The sequence below is a fragment of the Pelophylax lessonae genome, assembly GCF_965119305.1.
Source record: "Pelophylax lessonae genome assembly, chromosome: 4".
NCBI lineage: Eukaryota > Metazoa > Chordata > Amphibia > Anura > Ranidae > Pelophylax > Pelophylax lessonae.
The window spans coordinates 651,148,413-651,174,469 of record NC_138771.1 but is presented as its reverse complement, the minus strand read 5'-3'; the positions used below and the strand labels follow the sequence as shown (position 1 = coordinate 651,174,469).

General features: G+C 43.6%; 1 protein-coding gene across 1 annotated transcript in view; it reads left to right on the top strand.

Moving 5' to 3' along the window:
• Window positions 1-11,018, top strand: part of LOC309553036 (proteinase-activated receptor 1-like) — a gene marked incomplete at its 5' end in the record, with an annotated part of 81,637 nt that extends 70,619 nt beyond the window's left edge. Inside the window, one exon of the mRNA XM_082253936.1 lies at window positions 9,955-11,018. Coding sequence (XP_082110062.1) covers window positions 9,955-10,979 — 1,025 coding nt within the window. The 3' untranslated portion in view covers window positions 10,980-11,018. The remainder of the gene's footprint in view (window positions 1-9,954) is intronic.
• Window positions 11,019-26,057: the final 15,039 nt, after the last annotated feature.

The window sequence follows — 26,057 nt, the reverse complement described above, 5'->3', positions numbered from 1 at the left end:
ACTACCTACAAGGCAAGCATGTGTAAAAATCCCAAGAATTGGCCAGTTTCCGTTTTACTAGTCTGAATTTGGCAGACTAAATTGTGGTTGGTTGATAGACTTTGAACATTACCATAGGGACCACAATGGGACCACTCAACTTGTAGTTCAATGGGCTTTCAGTGGTTGAAAAAAGCATTCAGAAAGCAACATATTGCCTCCCAGCTGCTTGTCAACTGCCTCCACCTCGGTAAACTCTACCGCACATAGAAACTAAAGCCTCGTACACACGCAACGAATTTCCGCCGACCAGTCGTCCGTCTTTTGTCCAGAGTGGTGTCTGTTGGTTGGAATGTGCTCTAGACTGCACACAAATTTTCCCGCATGACAGAATTCTACTTCAGAAGTGATGTCATGTGTTGGATTGCTTTCTATGTGTTCTTTCATCTCTGAGCATGCCTAGTCTTGCTCATAAGATTTTTCCCCATCGGAATCTGTACTAATGAGACGAAAATCGGACGTGACAAAAATTTTATAGCCTGCACACCATTATTTTTTCGGCCGAAAAGTCGGAGTCGGTTGTCGGAAGCATCATACTAACAAGCCGAAAATCGGCGGATCAGTCGTCAGACGAAAATTCCGACACGTGTGCTTTAGACTAAATTGTGGTTGGTTGATAGGCTTTGAACATTACCATAGGACTTATTTTTTTAACACAATGGGACCACTCAACTTGTGGCTCAATGGGCGTTCAGTGGTTGAAAAAAGCATTCAGAAAGCAACATATTGCCTCCCAGCTGCTTGTCAACTGCCTCCACCTCGGTAAACTCTACCGCACATAGAAACGAAGTCTTAAGCTGCCCATAGATGGTTTGAATCTCAGCCAGTTCAGCAGGAACCAATTGAGATACGAACCATACGAAAGCATGTGGAATGTGGGACTTTAAAGGTACTCAAAGACTCAGAAATTGCAAAAAATGTATTTTTTTTATAAAAATGAATTATATTTTATTACATATATAGTCATAAAAACATACAATAACATGTATTGGCTGTCTTATAAGAGTATAGATATACAATAATTTGATTTAATTTCAATTTCCGACCGGTTTCGTCGGACTGGCTTCCTCAGGGAAATGAAGGTATATACACACAAAACTAAGAAGAAAAACATACCTGAATCATCAAATATACTTACATATATCACATGTGTCAGGCGCGTTAGGCAATCCAGACACACATGTGATATATGTAAGTATATTTGATGATTCAAAATTTTCACATAAACACACACAAATGACAATATGTTAAGACTAATAAACATATAATATATTCTTGACAGGTTTTTTACTTATTATGAGCTATTTTATATGAGACTTGATATCCCCTCTGCGGGAGACCCATTAGGTGGGGTCCCCACCTCGCATGCACGGCTGTTGAGCTCCTGGAAGTGTAGTCCCTTATCATTCTTTCAACCTTCTAAAATATAAAACTCCATGCTCCAGGTATGGTGAATTTTTTGCATTGACTTGTTTATTTGGCACAAAGAAATTATAGTTCAATGTATCACTATACACAATTCATTTTACAGGTATGTTTTTCTTCTACCTTCATTTCCCTGAGGAAGCCAGTCCGGCGAAACTGGTCGGAAATTGAAGCTAAATCAAATTATTGTATATCTATACTCTTATAAGACAGCCAATACATGTTATTGTATGTTTTTATGATTATATATGTAATAAAATATAATTAATTTTTATAAAAACAAAAAAAAAAATTTTTGCAATTTTCTTAATCTTTGAGTACCTTCAAAGTCCCACATTCCACATGCCAATTTTTTTTTATATTTTTAGGGATGTTGGTACTCTAGGATTTTGTCCTTGGTTCCACCCACCACCCTTCTCATGTATGGACAGGCTGAATGTACCTAAGTTGATCGATCTATCAACTTGAGTACAATCAGCCTTCCGGATCCCTGCTCCCCCATGCCCCCCTGCCAGAGGAACACACTGGCTCTGTAGGAGGGAGTCCCCTGTCAACACTGTCCCGTGTTTGCAGGAAAGAAATTAGCTCCGTCTATGGCTGGCCTTAACCACTTAAGCCCTGGAGGATTTGGCTGCTCAATGACCAGGCCCTATTTTGCGATTCGGCACTGCTGGAATTTCATGGACAATTGCGCGGTCGTGCGACGCTGTACCCAAATGAAATTGACATCCTTTTTTTCCCACAAACAGAGCCTTTCTTTTGGTGGTATTTGATCACCTGGGCGATTTTTATTTTTTGCGCTATAAACAAAAAAAGAGCGTCAATTTTGAAAAACTAACAATATTTTTCAATTTTTTTTATATGAAATTCTCAAAAAAAATGTAAAAATCGAAATTTTTTAACATTTTAGGCCAATTGTTTTTCTGCTACATATTTTTGGTAAAAAAAATTGCAATAAGTGTATTTTGATTGGTTTGCGCAAAAGTTATTGCGTTTACTAACTACGGAAAATATTTATGTCATTTTCATTGTTTTTTTTAACTAGTAATGACGGCGATCTGCAGTTTTTTTTTTTTTTTTTTTGCAGGACTGCAAAATTGTGGCGGACAGATTGGACCCCTAACTGACATTTTTGACACTTTTGGGGGTACCAGTGACATTACTATAGTAATCAGTGCTATAAATATGCACTGTTACTGTAAAAATGACACTGGCAGGGAAGGGGTTAACAGTATGGGTGATCAAGGGGTTAAGTGTGTCTCTAGGGGCGTGATTCTAACTGTTAGGGGGCGTGGCTAGTGAAGTAATCACAGAGACATACGATCCTACATAGCAGAATCACATAGCCTCTGTCATTACTTCAGGGAGAATGACAGGCGGCTGTGTTTACATCAGCCGTCTGTCTTTCTCCCTCTCCTGAGGGAGATCGGGAGTGGCCGGCGGACATCGGAGCCGCCGGTCACACGCACTGGCTAAGCAGGGAATAAGCGGGGCGGGAGCGCACCGCCGGTGGCGCGCTCCCGCCCCCTACAGGCTCATGGGCGAGTGACGTACCCCTACGTCACTTTGCCTGTAGGGGGCTGACTGCCGCAGTATATAGTCGTGCGGCGGTCGGCAAGTGGTTAAGGTCATTATACACAAAACAACCTAATCATGCAATCTTTGTACAATTAACTTTAGATTTGCCAGAACTATGTAATATGAAGACCTACCTAATCTATACAATCAATTTGTATCCAATCAGGCAGGCTTTTGTACTACATAGTTGTTCAGAGATCTAAAGGAGATTATACAATCAGATTAAGCTTTAAACTGGTGTTAAAGCTTTGTGATGTGAGTCCGTATGCCTGTGTTACTTTTTATAAACCTGTAGTTAATATGCAAAAGCCATATATTTTGGGTTTTGTTTTTCTATTTTCCTCTATTAGGTTCAGAAATAAGAAATAATATAAGAAACAATCGCTTCCCATCCTTAGGTCATTTTTAAAAATGGCCTGAATTTTAAGTGGTTAAAACAAGCTCATGGATGGAACTTTCTAAATTTTTTCTGACTTGCCATGAGACTGGGACTGGTATTATTATGATGTAATTTATTTTTCTTTTTTATTGTTTAGCGCTTACACAGTTTAGCTCCAGGCTAAAAGCTAAAAACACAGTTTATTTTTATATATATATATATATATATATATATATATATATATATATATATATATATATATACATACGTATATATACACACACACATACACAGGTACGCCTCATAACATTAGAATATCATCAAAAAGTTAATTTATTTCAGTAATTAAATTTAAAAAGTGAAACTCATATTTTATATAGATGCGTCACACACAGAGTGATATATTTCAAGCTTTTATTTCTTTTAATTTTGATGATTGTGGCTTACAGCGAGTGACACTCCAAAATGTATGATCTCAGAAATGTAGAATATTACAAAGGACCAATAAAAAAAAAAGTTTTTTTAATACAGAAATGTTGGCTTACTGAAAAGTATGTTCATGCACAGTATAATATGCACTCAATACTTGGTCGGGGTTCCTTTTGCGTGAATGACTGCATCAATGTGGCGTGGCATGGAGGCGATCAGCCTGTGGCACTGCTGAGGTGTTATGGAAGCCCAGGTTGCTTTGATAGCGGACTTCAGCTCATCTGCATTGTTGGTTCTGGTGTCTCTCATCTTCCTCTTAACCACTTACCGCATACTAACGTATATTTACGTCGGTAAACTTTGCGGTAGTATACCGGGATGATGCCTCTAGCTAGAGACACCATCCCAGTACTGTGGTTTAGTGTCAACGGTCGGCTTTCCGTCGGTAATGACCGATGTGGCTCGGGAGCCGCTCGATCGTTACCCGGGTGAGCGGGAGGGGACGCCCCCCCCCCCTCCCGCCGCCTTCCGTGACTTTGCTCGGGGCTCCCGTCCCACTGGGAGCCCCGAGCACCCAGCCGGCACGTCCCTCAGCTGGATGGAGTCCCGATGAATGCCGGAAATGGCTTTGATCGGGTCTCCGATGACGTAACACGGAGGCGGCGTCCATGACGTCACTTCCGGGTTACTGTGCTGCAAAAGGCAGCAAATTTAAAAAACAGCTGTATGCAAAAACGCCGTTTTCGGTGTTTTGCATACATGGAAGTGCAGTGGAGAGGTCTATGGTCTTTTAGACCCTCAATTCTAGGAAAAAATACTGATTTTAACTTGTGAACAAAAAATGTCCGAAATAGGGCTGGGGCTTAAGTGGTTAACAATACCCCACAGATTCTCTATGGGGTTTAGGTCAGGCGAGTTTGCTGGCCATTCAAGCACAGTGATCCCATGATCATGTGACCAGGTATTGGTAGTTTTGGCAGTGTGGGCGGTGCCAAGTCCTGCTGGAAAATGAAATCAGCATCTCCATAAAGCTGGTCAGCAGAGGGAAGCATGAAGAGCTCTAGAATTTCCTGGTAGAGGGCTGCGCTGACTTTGGACTTGATAAAACACAGTGGACCAACACACCAGCAGATGACATGGCTCCCCAAATCATCATGGACTGTAGAAAATCTTGCATTTCATTTGGAAATCAAGGTCCCGGAGTCTGGAGGAAGAGTGGAGAGGCACAGAATCCAAGTTGCATGAGGTCCAGTGTGATGTTTCCACAGTCAGTAATGGTTTGGGTAGCCATGTCATCTGCTGGTGTTGGTCCACAGTGTTTTATCAAGTCCAGAGTCAGTGAAGCCCTCTACCAGGAAATTCTAGAGCACTTTGTGTTTCCATCTGCTGGCTTTTAACTAGCTGTAAGCCATAATCACCTAAATTAAAAGAAATAAATGCTTGAAATATATCACTCTGTGTGTAACACATCTGTATAAAATATATCCTTTTCTCTTTTTGAATTGAATTATTGAAATAAATTAACTATTTGATGATATTCAAATTTTTCTGAGATGCACCTGTATATATTAGTATATAGTATATTGTAATAGTGTGGTGCTCTGTTACTATGTGGATACAGAGGAAACTGGATTTTAAGTGCCAATTTCCATGGTGGGGGCACAGTGATGCCTGATGAGCAGGGTCGAAGGGATGTGGCTGTTGGGACTGAGGCAGCTCCATCCTCCATTACCAGTACTGAGTCTGCGTCACAGACTGAGAAGGCCGGTGGGTCAGAATCCCACAAGGCCAAGGAGTCGGAGAAGGATAAGGTGCAGTTGACTGGCACTTCAAAATGCGAAATATATGTGTGCTTTGAGGACCCTTTGGGGGTTCATCTTAAGCAGGACGGTGGAGAAAAAATTTGAAGTGGTGAATATGTGGAAATATTCTCCCTCTTGCCCTTGGAAAAATGTAATATAGAGAAAGGAATGGCAGATAAGAGCAAAAAGGAGGAAAAGTGTTGCTGGTGGCTTATCCCCTGCACTTTTTCCAGTTGGCTTCAGGCCTTTGCTATCTTGGCAAGCATCATTGACGAGAAGGCATTGGAGAATTATTTACCACTTTTCTGCTATCTGGACGCAATTGGAGAGGCGTATAGGGTCTAGGGGGATACTGCTTGGCTTTGCTATGACCAGCAGGTTTGTCATTGTAAGGCCTTGTGGCCTGGCTTGCATTGGCATCACAAGGATATCAGGCTTTGGATGAAGTTCATGGAACAGTCAAGTGCTCCGGGGAACAGCCCTTTCCCTGGGTGGCCAGCGGTTCAGGCATCGCTGGACAGTAAGCCGCACATTAAAAAGGCTTCTGTTGGCAAATTTAACGAGGGAATGTTCTGTTTCTGTGCAACCTATCGTTTTTGCCATGAGTGCTCCAGTTGCGGGGGCTCGCACAGTTATGTAAGATTTTTTAAGAAAGTAAAGACTCAGCTTCAAAAAGGAGGACACCAGTAAGCCTTCCTGTGATGTTGCTGTATCTAAATGCCTATCCCCGGAGGGAGGCAGCAGTTTTCCTGGCCGATGGTTTTTGCACATGGCTTTCGCAATCCTTGATCCTTGCTGGTGACTTGATCTTCGCTACCTAAAAATTGGACATTGACGCTTCATTTTCTTTAGGTTGTTTCTGCCAAATTGGCTAGAGAGGTGGAACTTGGTCCAAGGGCTTCCTTTTTTGCATGTGTCCTAACTGGGGGTGGTCCCCAAAAAGGAACCCAAGAAATTCACGCTGATACACCATTTGTAGTACCCACAGGGAGATTTTTGGTGAATGATGCAATTGCACCTGACTTGAATTCGGTGTCTTATATACACCCCTCACATATTTGTAAATATTTTATTATATATTTTCATGAGACAACACTAAAGAAATGGCCCTTTACTACAATGTAAAGTAGTGAGTGTACAGCTTGTATAACAGTGTAAATTTGCTACACGCGAGCGATGGAGGCCATTGGAGGCTTTGCATCGAATTGTTGATAAGTCCAGGAAGATGAACAAGGTTAGGCTTAACCAGATGCAGTCTTTATAGGGTAAGCTTAACTTTTACTGCCGCCCCTATGGGACGCATCTTCTGCCGTCGCCTTAGCACTACTACTTCAGGGGTGATATTGCTACATCACTTCATCAGGCTCTCGCATGAGCATAAAGCTGATCTGTGGTTTTGGGACAAGTTTTGGGCCTCTTATAATTGAAGGTCTTTGTGGATGGCTCTGGTTGTGTGGGCTTTTGACATTGACCTGTATACCGATGCTGCGGGAAGCTCTGGTTGTGGAGCGTTTTGTCACGGAGCATATTGTGTAGCCGAATAGCCAGAAGAATTACGAGCAGCAGGGTTCTTGAGCAACTTGGTGTTGTTGGAGCTTTTTCCTGAATATGGTAGCTGTTGAGATGTGGGGCTCCAAGTTTAATCATCGTCAGGTTTTTTTTCATTGTGATAATATGGGGGTGGTGGAGATTTATTCTCCTGTCTGTCTGCCTCTTCGCCGGCAGTGTTGCGCTTACTGTGTCACCTTGTTCTTTGTTTAAGTATGAATTTTTTGTGCAAGCTATTAATGTTCCTGGTGTGCAGAATTCAATTTCTGATGCTTTGTCTCATTTCCAGTGGGACAGGTTCTAGGGGCTGGCGTTGCAGTGGAGCAGTGCAGGGTTCCTCCAAGCAACTGTGGAGGCTGGCATTAGAGTAGCAATGGCTCTGCTCAAACGCTCAGTGAGTGAGGGTACATGGGCAGTGTACTCGTAGGTTTGGGGTAAATCGTCTGCATTGATAAGTTCAGTTGGCGGTTGTTTTTTATTGCTTAGGACCGATTGTCTTTGTTTTTGTTTTTTATTGGGACAGAATTCACTCTGGGTTTGTCAGTTTAAAAAATGAACAAGAGATTGGCCACTTTAGCTTTCCTTTACTGGCTGCATGGTCTGAGTGATTTGACCAAAGACTTTATGGTGAAACAGGCCATGAGGTGATTTTGACGAGGGTGCATGCTACCGGATACCAGGCACCCTGTGGCTTTTGGGTTGCTTCAGGAGATTGTGGAGGCATTGCCTTAGGTTTTCACCCCCATCTATGAGGTGAGTCTGTTTATTGCGGCTTTTGCGTTGCGCATTGGGGAGTTGGTGAGCAAGAACAGGTGTGGTGTTAGTGAGCTGAAGTTTTCGGATGTATTAGCCGTTGATGAAAGTATCCAGCTACATACTGGGAGATCGAAAACTGATCAGTTGGGAAAAGGGGTGACTGTTTCATTGTGTCGGGTGCTGCCGGAGACATTTTTTGCTGTACAGCGGTTTGTTGGGGTGAGGGGGTCTGCACTTGGTCCTTTTTCACTGCTCTGTGTGTCCATTCACACACAGAGCCATAGCCTGGTCCTGCCCCCCCCCCCTCTCTCATGGGCTCACTGACTGTTTTTGACTTCCACTGCTGCCTCAACCAATAAGAAGTGAGAGTTCCCAGAGAGCCGAGGCTGTCATGCACATCACTGGATCAAGATGTGTTTAGATAAGTATAAGAGGGACTGGGGGGGCTGCTGCACTGAGAAGGTGTTTTTACCTTTATGCATAGAATACCTTGAGCCTTTATAACCACTTTAAGGTGAACAGGGAGATAGGCAAGTTTGTGGCTAGGCTCGGGGGCATAGTGGTTCGGCACCTGGAATTGGAGGATCAGTCTGTCTGCTACTGGAGGGATGATGGTGTTTACTTGAATGCTGTAGGCACGGCTGCTTGGTTCTCGGGCCTACAGCAAGGGGTGCAGAGGGTACTGTGGGTATGGAGGGACTCGTATGATTGAGGTGTCACTCAACACTCAAGCTCATGTAGCGGAGGTCAGTGATTAATGATATTGTTACAAAATTGTAGGGCCCATCTAGGGTATGGCACTTCCACTTGGATGGTTATTGGTGGTTCACCCAGTAGCTAGGTCCCCCGGGTGGAAAAATGGAAGAATGTGTAAATTTGTAACGTGTTCGAGCCGGTTGGGGGCTCAGCAGAGGATATGGACGATTCTAGTTTAAATAGTACCTTAATGCCCCCCTAAGATCCCTTGCTGCTGGCATTGTTAAATTGTTTTTAAATATTTTTATGCTTAATGTGATGTTAGTTATTCATTGGTTAATAAATTAGCTGCTGTGGTCATTTTAAAACCCATGTCACACAGTCTGTCTTTGTATTTTACGGGGTTGAACGACTTAGGTTGATGTATCCTTTTAGTCATGGAGTTTTATTGTTGTTTTGTAGCATCGGAGAAAGAATGCTGAAAACTCTTTTAAGGGTAACTTTTTTGCCAGAACTAAACTTTCTTCAGTACTGGGCACCCCCTTCCTGCCCAGACCAATTTTCAGCTTTTAGTGCTGTCACACTTTGAATGATAAATGTGCAGTCATTCAACACTGTACCTATATGAAATTTCTCTCATTTTTACACAAACATTGGGTTTTTTATTTTTTGCTTTTGTTTTTTTTTTGTTTTTTTTCTGTTATGAAGTTTTGCAAATAAAAAAATCTTTCTTTATAAATTTAGACCAACTTGTATTCTGCTACATTTCTTTGGTTAAAATAACTAAAATCAGTGTATATTATTTAGCCTGTAGGAAAGTTTTATAAACTATGGTGTATATATATCTGAAAATTAATCAATGTACTGACGGCTTGTCTAATTTCTTGAGGCCCGAAAATGCCAGGACAGTACAAATACCTCCGAAATTACCCTTTTGGAAAGTAGACAGTCTGAGGCATTTAGCAAGAGGCATGGTGCACTTTTTGAAGTTGCAATTTTTTCACCCCTTGTTACAAACATCCTGCTGTGTAAACTGATTCACCTGGTGCTCCAAGATGACCTCCAGAAGGCCAAATGGCCCTGTGATAACCAGAGAGTAATAATGTGATTCTTTTGATTACACCTGCCATGAGCATCCATCATTTGTTATTCTCTTGTTCTCACCACCTGTTTCCAGTCCTTGTTTTTCACAATCCTTTCTCTCCAAAACTTTTATATAATGTTTTTCTTACTGCTTTTTATAGCTCTGGGTTATTTTTTGCATGTTTTATTCTTTATGCTTATATTTTCTTCTCTTTCCAGGTTGCAGCCATGTATGGACTATACACCTCCGTAATGCATCTGTGGAATATAATATTTCTTCAGAAGACTTTATAAAGTCCCCTAGTAGTTGGTTGCTGACCAAATTCGTACCATCATTCTATACTGTTGTGGTCCTTTTGGCTCTTCCTCTTAACATTGTGGCAATCTTTATTTTTGTAGTCAAGATGAAGATGAAGAAGCCATCAGTAGTGTACATGCTGAACCTTGCTGCTACAGATATCATGTTTGTTTGCATCTTGCCTTTTCGCATTGTTTACCGATTCTCTGGAAACAACTGGATCATTGGAGAAGGAATGTGTCGCTTTGTCATGGCAGCATTATTCTGCAACATGTACTGCTCCATCCTGCTTATGACAATTATCAGCGTTGACCGATTTCTGGCGGTAGTCTTCCCGGTGCGGTCTCTCGCATGGCGCTCAGTGAACCGAGCCTGGCTGGTGTGTGGTATCATCTGGGTCATCTCATTGGTCAGCATTGTGCCTCTTCTCATCGCCAGGCAAACCTTTGCACTCCCTGCACTAAATATCACAACTTGCTATGATGTGCTGGACTCAAAAGATTTAAAAAACCTTTATTTTTACTATTTCATTCCTTATCTCATAGTTTTCTTTGTCATACCTTTAATTGTTACAACTTTATGTTACATTGGAACCATCTGCAGTCTCTGTCTGCCACATGTTGAATGCAAGCGTCGGAGATCTCGAGCCATCTACTTGACTGCAGTTGTACTTTTTGTATTCGCTTTTTGCTTTGGCCCAACCAATATCCTCTTTTTTACTTCCTACCTTCTGATTTATAAGTACAGTGATGACTCTTTGAATTTCGCCTACATCCTATCCGCCAGTTTGAGTAACATGAGCTGTTGTCTTAATCCTATTATCTACTATTATGCATCTTCCCAATGTCAGACATATATCCATAGCTTATTATGTTGTAAAAGAGCAAACAGAAACAGAAGGAATAAGGTAGCCCCAGAGTTAAACTTAAAAGCATGTGCATTATAACAAAAGCAATAGGGCAAATGTTTCAGAATATCCAGCCAGCTTGAGTTTCTGACCACCGACTGGAGAGGAGCTTTATCTTAGATGAATGCTGCTACCTGGAGGAGATGCCACCAGAAGGCACCATAGAGAAGGAATGCTTGGCCATTGTACAGGACCTAAAAAAGCTGCAGCACTATCTCTATGGTCCCAAGTTCATGGTATTCGATTATCACAACCCCTATTAGCAGGTAATGCAGTTGCAGAGGACAATTGAAAATTGCTGCACTGGAGCCTAGTGCTCCACCTGTAAAAACGTACCATTCAACAAAAAAAGGGAGCAATCTGTCTGTCCTGCTAGGCAAAAGCTGTGATGGCCCATTAAGACTCAGACATTTGTCATTTAGAAGGGGGGTGACATTAAAATATCGGAATCTGATAATTTCATAGACACACTGTTTCAATCAGTCGTATCATAGATATTTTAGTTAACAGAGTAGACCGATATCCACAATTTGAATTTAAATAGACAGATTTGGCCTGGAGTTTGAAGGAACAAACACCCAGCTACCTAAAACCCCTGATAGGTGCTGCAGGCTTGTGAGCAGAAAAGGATAGACAACTTTAGGCTTGTTGGCTGCAAAATCCAGCAGGGGAGAAAAAAAATGTGTACACACGAAGCTCCATGCTGTCTGAAAAACATTTGTCCCTTTCTTGGATCAGAGGGATTATGTTTCTTCTCCAATAAAACCCAACATGTTAGCCCCGGGGAGATGAAACCCATCCCTTCTAATAATACACATTTTAATCTGCATGCAAATGCAAAAGTATATGCCCTGTCATACAGAACCACCTAGGGTTCTACAGAATGGTTATATGGTGCCTGATCGTGGCAACCATGAGGTGTGCAAACTTGTTTCAATCTGGCTCATGCACTGATGAATCATAAGCCCGACCCAGCCATCAGAATCATCTGGTCCGCATAACCTTCAGAAGGACCCTTCCTACAAGAGGTGACTGGGCAACGCTTAGAGTTGATCCTGCATTTATACCTCAATAAATTGAGCAGCAATAAAAATTACCATTGTAATTTATCTGGGAGTGCGTTCCTAACACAGCAGTTAAGGAACTTTGTTGGTGTGCTTCCTGCCAACAGAATTAACCATGCTGCCCAGTCGATGTAGTTTATTTCTGTATTGTCTCTTTTTTATCATTTCATAGCAGATAGCCACATTTCTGTATGTCCTTTGTCTTTCCTGTATTTTTATATTTTTTCTACATTTGTACATATTTTAAAAAAAAAATTAAATATTTTTTAATATTTACTACCTCACTATGAGTGACAGTGTGCTTGGTCATAAATGTACTGTTAATCTGTCTAAGATTGAATTGTGTGGCTGTGCCTTCAAACCTCTCTGGTTGTCTGCCAGAGAGCGGGTTTGCCTGTCTGAGTGCATTGAGTGTGTGTGGTTGGCTAAAAAGCTGCAGATGGTGGCCAGCAGTATTGAAGGCTATGATATCTGTTTCACATCTGTTTTTCCTTCCTCACTTCTCCTCCACCAAATAAGCTTCTCACCCCTGTTAACAAAAAGGGGTGAGCTAAATGTATTCAGGAGCAGGGTCAGTAAACATTTGCAGCAAACCTTTTAAAACCTTTCCTGGGCAAGTCACAATTTCTAAGGGAGAAAGCAAGCACATTGCATGTACAATAAAAATGCATGTCTTTTTTTGGAGACTAAAGAAGGAAAGAGGTTACAGATTTACACAACAGATATTAAAGTGGAGTTCCACCCAAATTGATACTTACCTCCATCTTCTCGCTCCGGGTCACCTGAAAAACAAATGGATAATCGCAATTTTTTTTTTTTTTATTACTTACCTCGTATAGAAGAAAATATACTTACCTTACTTCCTTCTTCCTCCCCTCGGCGGCCACGGCCCGTCGTCACTTCCTGGCTTTGCAATGATTCCTGGGAGCTGAACGTCATCGCTCCCAGGAATCAATGCACCTGCACCGGCCCCGACGTCAGTTCAGGTGCGCGCGCGTCATTCCCTTCTAAACAGCTTCTGGGCATGCCCAGAAGCTGTGGAGGGATGACGCGCGTGCACCGGAAGTGACGCGCCGTGGCCGGTGCAGTGCATCGTGGGACCGAAGAAGACGGAAGAGGATGCAGAAGAGGATTGCGCTGGCTTCAAGCTGCCCACACCTGAGATGGCAGCACTGGACAATACTTTTTCAAGGTAAGCATTTCTCCTAAAAGGTAAGTGCAACCCGGGACAGATCAGAGGCTAGCCATTGTGGAATGTACTAGCCCTGACTGTCCCGGGGGTATTTTTATCAAAAAAAAGTATTCCCAGGGTGGAACTCCGCTTTAAGCCTGTATGTTGAGGGTACAATTTCTGAATGACTGAGTGGGCATATTGCCCTAATAAAAAAAAAAAAAAATTGAAAAACACCTTAGTGTATTTTTGCGTTAAATTTTACATTAAAAAAATATGTATTCATTTGCACCACATCTTTGAGGCCTTTATTGGATAGGCCACAATTTCTAATGGAGAGAGCAAGCACATTGCATCTGGAAGTAAAAATGAGTGTCTTGTTTTAGAGACTGAAGATGGGAAAAGGTTAGAGTCCTGCAGCACAGATATCAAGCCTGTATGAACAGGCAGCAATTTCCAAATGACTGAGGGCATATTACATTTGTAATTTAAAAAAAGAAAAATGTCCTGATTCAGAGACTGAGGAGGGAAACATTTTAGAGTTTTGTACCACAGCTAATAACATAGTGATATTAGGCCCCCAAATATGATGTCTAAACACCAAATCACATCTAAATACTCAACCAAACTAATAGAAAATAGAAAAAGAAAATATATGGGTTATAAATAATAAGAAAATAGCTTTTAAAAAAATATAAAAATGAAGGAACACTATCATCATTTGAATGTTACAAAGAATGTAATAGAATATGTAAAATACCTCTAAATACCAGCCAAATCGTCCCAAGACCTCCTGCTCTCTTGCTCCCTTGTCACCTCATCCCATGCTTGCCTCCAGGACTTCTTCTGAGCCTCTCCCATCCTCTGGAATGCTCTACCCCAATCTGTCTGACTATCTCCTACTTTGTCTACTTTCAGATGATCCCTGAAAATGTACAGCCCTCGCCTGCAAGGAGCTAGGGGGTGATCACGCGCCGCCGGAGGCGCGCTCCCGCCCCCACTCGTCAGCTGGGAAGCTAGTGCGTGTGGCAGGTGGCTCCGATGGCCACCGTCCACTCGCAATCTCCCGCAGCTGAGAGAGAAGGACGGATGGCTGATGTAAACACAGCCATCCATACTTCTACCTGAAGTGATCACAGATGTCATGTGATCCTGCTATATAGGATCACATGTCTCTGTGATGACTTCGCAAGCCACGCCCCCCACAGTTAGAATCACGCCCCTAGGGTCACATTTAACCCTTGATCACCAGTACTGTTAACCCCTTCCCTGCCAGTGTCATTTTTTTCAGTAACAGTGCATATTTTTAGCACTGATTACATTACTGTAGTAATGTCACTGGTACCCCAAAAGTGTAAAAAATTTCAGTCAGGGGTCCAATCTGTCCGTTGCAATGTCGCAGTCCCGCAAAAGAAATCGCAGATCGCCGCCATTACTGGAAAAAAAAAGAAACAATAAAAATGACATAAAACGTTCCTGTAGTTAGTGAACGCAATAACTTTTGCGCAAGCCAATCAAAATATGCTTATTGCGATTTTTTTTACCAAACATATGTAGCGGAAAACAAATTGGCCTAAAATGTTAAAAAATTTAGATTTTTACATTTTTTTTGAGAATTTCATATAAAAAAATGTGAAAAATATTGTTATATTTTCAAAATTGTCACTCTATTTTTATTTATAGCGTAAAAAATAAAAATCGCACAGGTGATTAAATACCACCAAAAGAAAGCTCTGTTTGTGGGGAACAAAGAGACATCAATTTTAATTTGGTACAGCATCGCACGACCGCGCAATTGTCCGCTAAAATCACACAGTGCCAAATCGCTAAATAGGGCCTGGTCTTTGAGCAGCCAAATCTTCCGGGGCTAAAGTGGTTAATACCTATCTATAGTCGTATATCTACTATCTATACGCTGCCAAAGATACACAAGGACCCTGTGAATCCACCCGCCAGACCTATAGGAAATAGCATAGGATCTGTAACTGCTAGAGTAGGACAGTGTTTAGATAAATGTTTACAAAAAATAGTGTGACTCATACGAAAGCTTATCTTAAAGACACAAAAGATTTATTACGGATTTTAAAAGGAGTGTCATTACCAGATCAGCCAGAGGTGTTTTTAGTCACTGCAGATGTATCCTCACTTTACACCATTATCCAGCATGAGGATGCATTACTAGTGCTGAATTGGGCGTTTAGCCAAAGGGATGATCTTCCCTATATACAAAAAAAGTTTTTGATGATGGCATTCGATTTTTGTTTATCACACAATTACGGGAACCTTTTACACTCAGAGGAGGGGGGTAGCGATGGGTGTTAAATTTGCGCCCAGTCTCGCTAACCTGTTCATGAGTGCGTGGGAGGATAAGTATAGCTTTAGATTTACAGCCAATGGTAAAATGTTTGAAATAAATTAATTTATTTCATGTAATTCTACATACGTTGTTTATGCCCTAGAATGTCCTTGTGGGTTAATGTGGGCTAATGTACATTAGTTCGGAACATATTTATAACATTAGTATAGGATATAAAGATCACAGTGTATCTTTGCACTTTAGACAAAAACATAAGAGAGGCCCCTCAGGCCTAAAGTTCTGGGGAATTGATAAAACTCATTCTGTTTGGAGAGGGGCTAATAGGGTCAGGGAACTGTCGAAGTGTGAAAATGAAATGGATATGTAGCACCCTCCTAGGTAGGTGCTCGTGAGAGAGTATAGTTTTGAGCTCTGTCTGCTTACCAGAGGAGCTACAGGTAAATCTATATTGCTCTATGCCTATCAGGGAGCAGGATCTATTAGTGAAGTCTGCTCATTGTGCTCAGTAGGGATGAGCATCGTGTTCAAGTCGAACATTGGTTTTACTCGAACATTGGCTGTTCGCCCATTCGTCGAATGATGAACAAATGTGCTTATTCGCAGGAAATTTGTGCGCCCGCATCCATAATGCACTGTGTGCGTGCTTGCAGTGCATTATGTGTTTGGCCAATATATATAGGGCACTTGTGTAGGTATTAGGCCATTCAGTATCTGTTAGTCAGTTCAGTATAGACCATACATTGATCTCTATATATGTACAGGGCACTTGTGTAGATATTAGGCCATTCAGCATCTATCGGTCATCAGTAAAGTATAGACCATACATTGATCTATATATATATATATATATATAATATATACATATATATATATATATATATATATATACAGGGCACTTGCGTAGATATTATATATATATATATATATATATATATATATATATACAGGGCACTTGTGTAGATATTAGGCCATTCAGTAGCTATTGGTCAGTTCGGTATAGACCATACATTGATCTATCTATATATATATATATATATATATATATATATATATATATACAGTACCTCCCAAAAGTGACTACACCCCTCACATTTTTGTAAATATTTTATTATATCTTTTCATGTGACAACACTGAAGAAATGACACTTTGCTACAATGTAAAGTAGTGAGTGTACAGCTTGTATAACAGTGTAAATTTGCTGTCCCCTCAAAATAACCCAACACAGCCATTAATGTCTTAACCGCTGGCAACAAAAGTGAATACACCCCTAAGTAAACATGTCCAAATTGGGCCCAATTAGCCATTTTACCTCCCCGGTGTCACGTGACTCGTTAGTGTTTGGTCTCAGGTGTGAATGGGGAGCAGGTATTAAATGTGGTGTTATCGCTCTCACTCTCTCATACTTGAAGGGGTGGGGGTTCAGCCTGTCAGTGCTCAGAACATGCACCGCACACTGCATCAATTTGGTCTGCATGGCTGTCACCCCAGAAGGAAAGATGATGCACAAGAAAGCCTGCAAACAGTTTACTGAAGACAACAGACTAATGACATGGATTGCTGGAACCATGCCCTGTGGTCTGATGAGACCAAGATAAACATATTTGGTTCAGATGGTGTCAAGCGTGCGTGGCAGCAATCAGGTGAGGAGTACAAAGACAAGTGTGTCTTGCATACAGTCAAGCATGGTGGTGGGAGTGTCATAGTCCAGCACTAGGGATCTACAGTTTATTGGGAAACCATGAATGCCAACATGTACTTTGACATACTGAAGCAGAGCATGATCCTCTCCATCCAGAAACTGGGCACTTGCGTAGATATTAGGACATTCAGTATCTATCAGTCAGTTCAGTATAGACCATACATTGATCTATATATATATATATATACAGGGCACTTGCGTAGATATTAGGCTATTCAGTATCTATCGGTCAGTTCAGTATAGACCATACATTGATATCTCTATACGTAGATATATAGGCCACTTGAGTATATATCAGGCCATTTGGTATCTTTCGGTCAGTTCATTACATATCAGCAGTGCAGTATATATATATATATATATATATATATATATATATATATATATATATTTATCAACCAGTACTAAAAACCCCCACAAAATCCACATCATGTCCGAAAGGCCGACAAGGAGAGACAGACGCTCACAGGCAACGAAAAGAGGGCAAGCAGCCTCTGTGTCCACAGTGAAAAGTGGTGATCACAGACATGGTGCATCCTCTGCAGGTGGGGCACGCCTGTCCTTTTTTTTCCGGTGCTGGCCGTGTTATTCAGCCACAACATGTGGAAGAGGTGGTGGAGTGGATAACTAAGACATCCTCATCCTCCTCGTCCTCTGTCACCCAGGCTCATACTAGTTTGCCTTCCACTGCAGCTGTCAAAGCGGCCTGTTCCACAGGCTCCTTCTCCACAGCTACTACTTCTGTTGCCCCACCATAATGCACGGAGGAGTCACCTGAACTATTCAATCATAGTGTCAGTGACATGCTGCTGGAGGATGCGCAGCAATTTGAATGGTGTGATGTTGGTTCCCAGGTTGATTAAGGGAATAAAGTGAACCTAGAGAGAGGGGGTGACAATGACGGACAAGAAGCTAGCAGTCATGTTGCCACAACTACAGCATACTGTCAAGCAGGGGCGTAACTAGATTTCTCAGGGCCCCGGTGCAAGAAATCATGAAGGGCCCCCCCCCCCCCGTGGTGGGGAGGGGGGTGTGATCAGTGGCGGCGCCGTGGTGGGGAGGGGGGGGTGATCAGTGGCGGCGGTGGTGGGGAGGGGGGGTGTGATCAGTGGTGGCGGTGGTGGGGAGGAGGGTGTGATCAGTGGCGCCGTGGTGGGGAGGGGGGTGTGATCAGTGGCGGCGGTGGTGGGGAGGGGGGTGTGATCAGTGGCGGCGGTGGTGGGGAGGAGGGTGTGATCAGTGGCGGTGGTGGTGGGGAGGAGGGTGTGATCAGTGGCGGCGGTGGTGGGGAGGGGGGTGTGATCAGTGGCAGCGGTGGTGGGGAGGGGGGTGTGATCAGTGGCGGCGGTGGTGGCGAGGGGGGTGTGATCAGAGGTGGTAATGGTGGTGATGGTGGTGATGGTGGTGAAGGGGGGGTGAGATTAGTGGCGGCAATAGTGAAGGGGGTGGGATCAATGGCAGTGGTGAGGGGGGGTGATAGTTGGGAGGGGGGTGGGATCAATGGCGGTGGTGAAGAGGTGATAGTGGAGAGGGATCAGTGGGGGCAATGGTGGGGGGGGTGGAGGAGGGGTGGGATGTGGTGTCATCCTCCCCCACCACCTCTGTCTTACTGATCCCATCCCCCCACCACCACAGCTCTCATCCCTACACCCCCCAACACCTCTGTTGTAGATAGGGATGAGATCTGTTCTGTGCCAGGCATGGGTCTGGGATCATTAAGAGGCAGCATTGCAGCAAGCCAGCAACAAGGGTGGAGTTTGGGATCAAAAAGGCAAGTTAGTTCACTTACAATTAGCACTTAGCAGTCGAGTCGGTTAGTCAGCTTCCCCCTCAGTCACTCAGCAACTCCAGCCAGGCAGGCACACTTCTTCTAGCAGGCACAGCATGTAGTCTCTTCGCACTCAAACTCCTCCTCCCCCTGCACTCTATTGGTGTCACTGCCTCACTACATCAGCTCTGATTGGAGGATCGGCAGGGCTGGGGGCGGTGCAGGCAGCACAGCAGCAGATTGCAGCTTCACCTGGCCGCTTTAGACACGTCTCTACCACCGCCCCCCCCCCGCCCGCACAACGATCATCTCTCAGTCTCAGCCAGACAGCCACTAGCGAACACGGAACAATCAGGTGGACAGACGGGCCCCCTCACGCCGCGGTCGCAGTAAGAGAACGGGGGCTGGCGGGCCCCCCTCAGGTAGCGGAACTCCAGGGCCCGGTCGCAAGCGCGACCGCTGCGACCCTGATAGTTCCGCTACTGCTGTCAAGTTTGCTCCAGTTACGAGGAGGGAGGGGATGATGAGGTCACTGACTGCACTTGGGTGCCTGAAAGAATAGAGGAGCAAAGTGGGGCAGAGGAGGAGGAGTTAGCACAACTCCAACTAGGCAGGATGTGCTCCAGGGGCCCCCATAGCAGTAGCCAACCTGTTGCATCACACCACAGAGCTCCACAAGTGCAGGGTGCTGCAAACTCCCCGCGGACTACCAAAAGTTCATTAGTGTGGGCTTTTTTCAACACATGTGCAGTAGACCACAGCGTTACTGTTTGCAATATCTGTCTGAAGTGGATCAAGCGTGGCAAAAACACCAGCCGCTTGGGCACCACATGCTTGACAAGACATATGACAACCTGCCGTTGTCCGTTGGCAACAGCACCTGAAAGAGCCACAAGATAAAAACAAGCATACATCACCTTGCTCCTCATCTGGAATCTCTAACCCTACTATACCTCATGTCTTCTCAAAAACCTGCATTGAGAGGGATGATGGTATAGCAATGAGTGCCACAGATACTTGCACCCAATCTGCTAGCAGTACACCAGCGCTTGATTTCACCAGCAGGCAAATTTCACTACCCCAGTTGCTGAACCATAGAAAAAAATACTGTCCCAGCCATCTACATGCTCAGCGTCTTAATGCTAGCTTGGCCAAATTGCTAGTACTACAATTGCTGCCTTTTCATCTGGTAGACTCTGCTCCCTTTCGTGAATTTGTGTAATGCGCTGTACCACAGTGGCAGGTTCCAAAAATACATTTCTTTTCACATAAGGCCATTCCGGCTCTCTACCATCATGTGGAAGGTAGTGTTTTGGCCTCGTTGGACAGAGCAGTCAGCAGGAAGGTTTACATTACTGCTGACTCTTGGTCCAGCAGGCATGGACAGGGACGTTACATTTCCGCAAGCAGTCAGGCTAAAAGATGCCATGCAGTGCTTCAGTTGGTCTGTCTAGGGGATAGGAGTCACACCGAGGCAGAGATTCTGTCAGCTCTGCAGGGGCAGGGGCAGGCCCAGAGATGGTTAATGCCACGACAGCTTGAGCCAGGAATGGTTGTATGCGACAATAACATCAACCTTCTCTCCGCCCTCCGACAGGGACACTTGGCACATGTCCTCAATTTGGTGGTGCAGCATTTCTTGAACAGATACCCAGGCTTACAATATCTCCTGAGGCAGGCCAGAAAAGGCTGTGGCCATTTTCCTCGTTTCGTCTATCTGACATTCAATGGGAATTCATACAGCAGTGCATACAGCAGTCTTCAAGGGATGGTTTTCATTCCCCAGTAACCCCAGGAGTTGTACGTAGTTGAGGAGAGGCTGCTCCTGACAATGTCATCCTTAATGACCCAGAGGACTCAGAAGCTCATGCCTCCTCAAACTTACGTTGCATGGGCTCCCTGATTCTGCAAAGCCTGCGAAAGGACCAGAGGATTTGTGCTATCAAGGAGTGGGATAATTACTGGTTGGCAACCCTTCTTGATCCACGTTACAAGTAGAGCTCATCCTGCCTTCGCAGAGGGAGCAGAAGATGAAATATCTTGAGGATGCCTTGAAGAAAAATTTGTGTAACCTTTCCAGACACTGGGAGGTTAACATTCTCTGGACGTGTTTCTAAGGCATTGTTCAGCCAAAGGAGGAGCAGTGGAGAAGGCGGCCGGCTGACCAATGCCTTTAAACAATTCTTTAGTACTCAGCACCCAGGGCTGTTAGGTTTAAGCAACCATCTGCAGCGTTTCAATCATATGGTGCATGATTATCTAGGGGCAAGAGCAGACTTGGAGAAATTTCCAACTGAGCATCCACTGGGTTACTTGGTCTTGAAGATGGACCACTGGCCAGAACTTGCTCAATATGTAATGGAGCTACTGGCCTGTCCTGCTTCCAGCGTGCTTTCCGAACAGGCATTCAGTGCAGCTGGGGGTTTTGTGATGGACAAAAGAGTGTGTCTGTCCACAGACTCTGTTGACCAGCTGACTTTTATCAAAATGAATCAGTCCTGCATCAACAGCAGCTATCAAGCCACTGATGCTCATTGAATTTGCTAGGGGTCTACCATCCCTTGAAGACTGCATTTGCTGCCTATTCTATTCCTCAATCTTTAATCTGCTAGCTTTCAACAATGTTTTTGGTTTAGGTCACCACCAACACCCAAGGCCTAATTTTTCTGCACTTGTATGACAGGTGCATAGAATTAAAATTTCGTATGTAATTTTTAACAGCAGGCCCTGTCCCTGTGCCCTGCACCCAGCAAGAGTAACTGTGAGGGGTTATGGTGTTCAGGCACCACCAACACCAAAGGCCCAATATTTCTTCATCTGTATGACAAGTACATGCGATTTCAAATTTGTATGGAAATTTTACCAGCAGGGCCCGTTCCTGCGCCCAGCAAGAGTAACTGCAAGGGGTTGCGGTGTTCCGGCACCAGCAACAACCAAGGCTCAATTTTTCTGCACCTGTATGACAAGTTCATGCGATTTCAATTTTCGTATCTAATTTCCAATGGCAGGGCCTGTCCCTTCGCCCAGCAAGAGTAACTGTGAGGAGTTACGGTGTTCAGGCACCACCAACAACCAAGGCCCAATTTTTCTGTACCTGTATGACAAGTACATGTGATTTCAAATTTGTATGGAATTCTTAACAGCAGGGCCCGTTCCTGTGCCCAGCAAGAGTAACTACTAGATCACTGATAATAACAGATACTATACTTGATCTTAGCCAAAAGGCCGAGAAGCGATTTCAAATTAGTATGGAATTTTTAAAAGCAGGGCCCGTTCCTGCGCCCAGCAAGGGTAACTGCAAGGGGTTGCAGTGTTCAGGCACCACCAACAACCAAGGCCCAATTTTTCTGCGCCTGTATGACAAGTTCATGCGATTTCAATTTTTGTTTCTAATTTCCAATGGCAGGGCCTGTCCCTTCGCCCAGCAAGAGTAACTGTGAGGAGTTACGGTGTTCAGGCACCACCAACAACCAAGGCCCAATTTTTCTGCACCTGTATGACAAGTACATGCGATTTTGAATTTGTATATGACATTTTTTGCTTTAGAAATGTCAGTATTGCTGCAGCAGGCTACATACATCGTAAAGATGCACTACTTTACAGGCACATTCAGGGGACCCCTCAGGCATGATATTTAAAGGAATTTTTCATTTTTATTGTTTCACTTTAAGCATCATTAAACTTAGTAAATCACTGCTCCTTTAAAAACGATAGTTTTTTTTAAAAAAAAATGCATTGCTACATGTTCCCCAGGTCAGTACCCGGACCCCCATACACTTTAGTTGGGCAATAACTTGCATTTAAGCCTTCAAAATTAGGACTTTTGATTTTTGATGTTCGAGTCCCATAGACTTCAATGGATTTAGTTTGTTTGAACAAACTTTTCCCCTGTTCGCGGTGTTCTGATGCGAACCGAACCGAGGGGCATTCGGCTCATCACTAGTACTCGGTATGCGATTCATTCAGTCTGAAGAGTGTTTCACGCTGGTCCAATAGGGAGGCATGTTGGACAGTGGGAGGAAACCTGACAAATGGGTGCATAGGCTTTTGATACAGTCTTGGTGATTGGCAGGGGGCAGGTCGCCTCAGTGCATTCTGGGATACTGTATTAAAGCCAGGAGCACATGTGCTGCAGGGTCTTTGGCTGGTGAGCAGAGTCCTGGAGGGAGGGGGCGGCTGCCTCCTCCTCTGTAGCAGTGTCATGCGGTCGCAGGAGGTTGTCCTGAGGGCCAGAGGAACGGATGACAGGAGCTGAACCCAGAGGTCCAGGAGAGCTGACCTGAGGGGGAGACACTGGAGACCCTGGGACCACAGTATTATGAGTACAGGGACTTGTGTCAAGGGGCCTGACCTGAGGGGGGCCACCCCATGTGTAGGATAGTCAGTGGATGGGTGTCAGCAGTGAAGAGAAAGAGGATGCTAGTGAGAGTGATCTGAAGATAATTGCTAGTACATCAAGTCAACTTAGGAAAAGAGACTTAATTCCCAAATTCACCTATAGTGGCAGGGTGAATCAACAGCCTAGCTGTACCTGAAGATAGGAGTCCTCAACCACTTGTGGCATAGTTAATTTGGAGTATCCCACTATTCCCTTCTCCTATCCCTAATTTATAATAAACACAAAACAACCAAAATACCCCTGGACTGATTATTTGAATGAGCCATGGAAAGAGAAAGTAAGGACTTGAGACTGTCATTTTATATGCTGGTAACTCAGGGGGACCCGAGAATGTGAAATCTGGCAGTCCTTACGGGGTTAGTGCTACAGATATATTTGACAAATACTCTTAGCCCGAAAAGGGATAAATGTGGAATTGGATTTGAATTGTTTCATTCGTGATTATTAATTTAATCTAATTTTCAATTGTTTTTTTTATATTTTTTCTTTTTTTTTTTAATTTTAGGTTTTTGGTTTTACATGCAATTTATCATTTCATGTTGAGGTTTTGTTCAAAATTATTGTTAATTGTTATTATGAATTTATGTTTGTTCCCTTTAAGGTCTGACTAGATTGTATGGAATTGTATTTAAATTTAAACATATAAATTTGAGGAATATTATGTATTATACAGTAAGTGTAATGTATGCATTTGGGTTAAAGTAATATATATGGCGAGTGATGGACGTGATTTGACCAGATATGTTAGGTAATTTACCGCAATTGGAGTACATACTGTATATGATCCGACAGCTGGATCCGTCAAATCTCGTTTAGCCCCATATAGGGTAAACCAGTCTTTATGGGATTGCATAGGGTTAACAGATCAGAATGAATGCTCTCTCTGGACACCCTGTGTGGTTAATAGCCAGAGACAGCTATAAGTATGGATGAGTGCGTAGTGTGGCCAGGCCCATTAACCAGTTGCCGGCCGCCCCACGCAGATATACTGTGGCAGGGTGGCTCAGCTGCGCAAAATCACGTATATCTATGAGATTTTGTGCACGTGGTCTTGGGGGCACCCGCGTGTCGCCAGAGCCGTGGTCCAGCTGCGTTTAGACACAGCGGGAGGCGGACCGCGGGAGGAGCGGCCGCGATCGCCGCCAGCCTCCTGCAATCGTCAGAGAAACTGACAGAAGATCTGCCTGCTTATGTAAACAAAGCAGGCGGGTCTTCTGACTCACAGGCAGAGAGAGATCAGGAGTTTCAGCTAAGCTAAAACCCTGATCTCTCTGTGCCTGTCAAAGAGCCCCCCCCCCCCCACACAGTGAGTCAGCACAGTTAGGCATACATTAACCCCTTGATCTCCCCCAGTGTTAACCCCTTCCGTGCCAGTGTCATTTATACAGTAACAGTGCATATTATTTAGCACTGATTACTGTAGTAATGTCACTGGTCCCCAAAAAGTGGCAAAAATGTCAGTTAGGGGTCCGATCTGTCCGCCAAAATGTCGCAGTCCCGTTAAAAATCGCTCATCGCCACCATTAACAATAAAAACAACAAAAAAAAAGTCCAAAAATCTATCCCATAGTTTGTAAATGCTATAACTTTTGCGTAAACCAATTAGAATACGCTTTTTGGGATTTTTTTTACCAAAAATATCTAGCAAAATACAAATTGGCCTAAAATAATAAAAAGGTTTGATTTGTTTACATTTTTTTTATTGGGAATGTTTTATAGCAGAAAGTAAAAAATATTGTGTTTTTTTCAAAAGTTCGCTTTTTTTTGTTTATAGCGCAAAATCTAAAAACCGTACAGGTGATCAAATACCACCAAAAGAAAGCTCTATTTGTGGAGAAAAAAAGGTCATCATACAATTGTATTTGGGTACAGCGGCGCACGACCGCGCAATTTTTCGTTAAAGTAAACCAGTGCCGAATCACAAAAAATGGCCTGGTCATTAAGGGCGTAAAACCTTACGGAGCTGAAGTGGTTAAAGAAGTCATAATGACAAAACGCGTCTGGACGTGACCACGTGACACCCAACACTGCTGGCTGTTCATCTCTACCCGGGAATTACTGCTCTCATTCCAATTGGGATAGGTGACTGAGATTGTGCAGGACAAGCAGGTTATGATTATACCATTCAATGTGGAACCGCTTCTGGATACTATGTAACGGTGTTTTGTTGTGGAATTTCTTAATGATTGTGAGTGCGTATAAGGAGGGGGGGGGGGGGGTTTAACAATAAAAAGGTTTTAGCAACATTACGCTATGTAGCTTGTTTCCTTTTATGAACGAGAGAGTCATGCCCTCTTCTGTACCATCTTCTGTGATATCATAGGAAAGAAAAGGGGGTATTACAAGGCGACATTGGATGTAGTGATCGGATATATGATTGCCTGTGATTCCATACAAATGAGGATTGGTTAATGCAAAGCGATATTAACTAGAGATCCGGGGTGTGCAATCTGTATTGGGGAGTAGAGCACATGAGGTGTGGGTACAGAACACTCATAGTGATCGGACAAGGACTATAAGGACTGACTGTCTGAATTAACACCATGTCCGGATAGGACTTTGCAGAGGCATAACTAGAACCTTCGGCGCCCCGGTGCAAGAAACCATGAAGGACCCCCCGGAGACCTGGCCTGGGCACTTCCCTTAGAGCCTGATCCCGGGGCCCTTTACTCTCATTGCGGGGCCCTTTATTACGGTC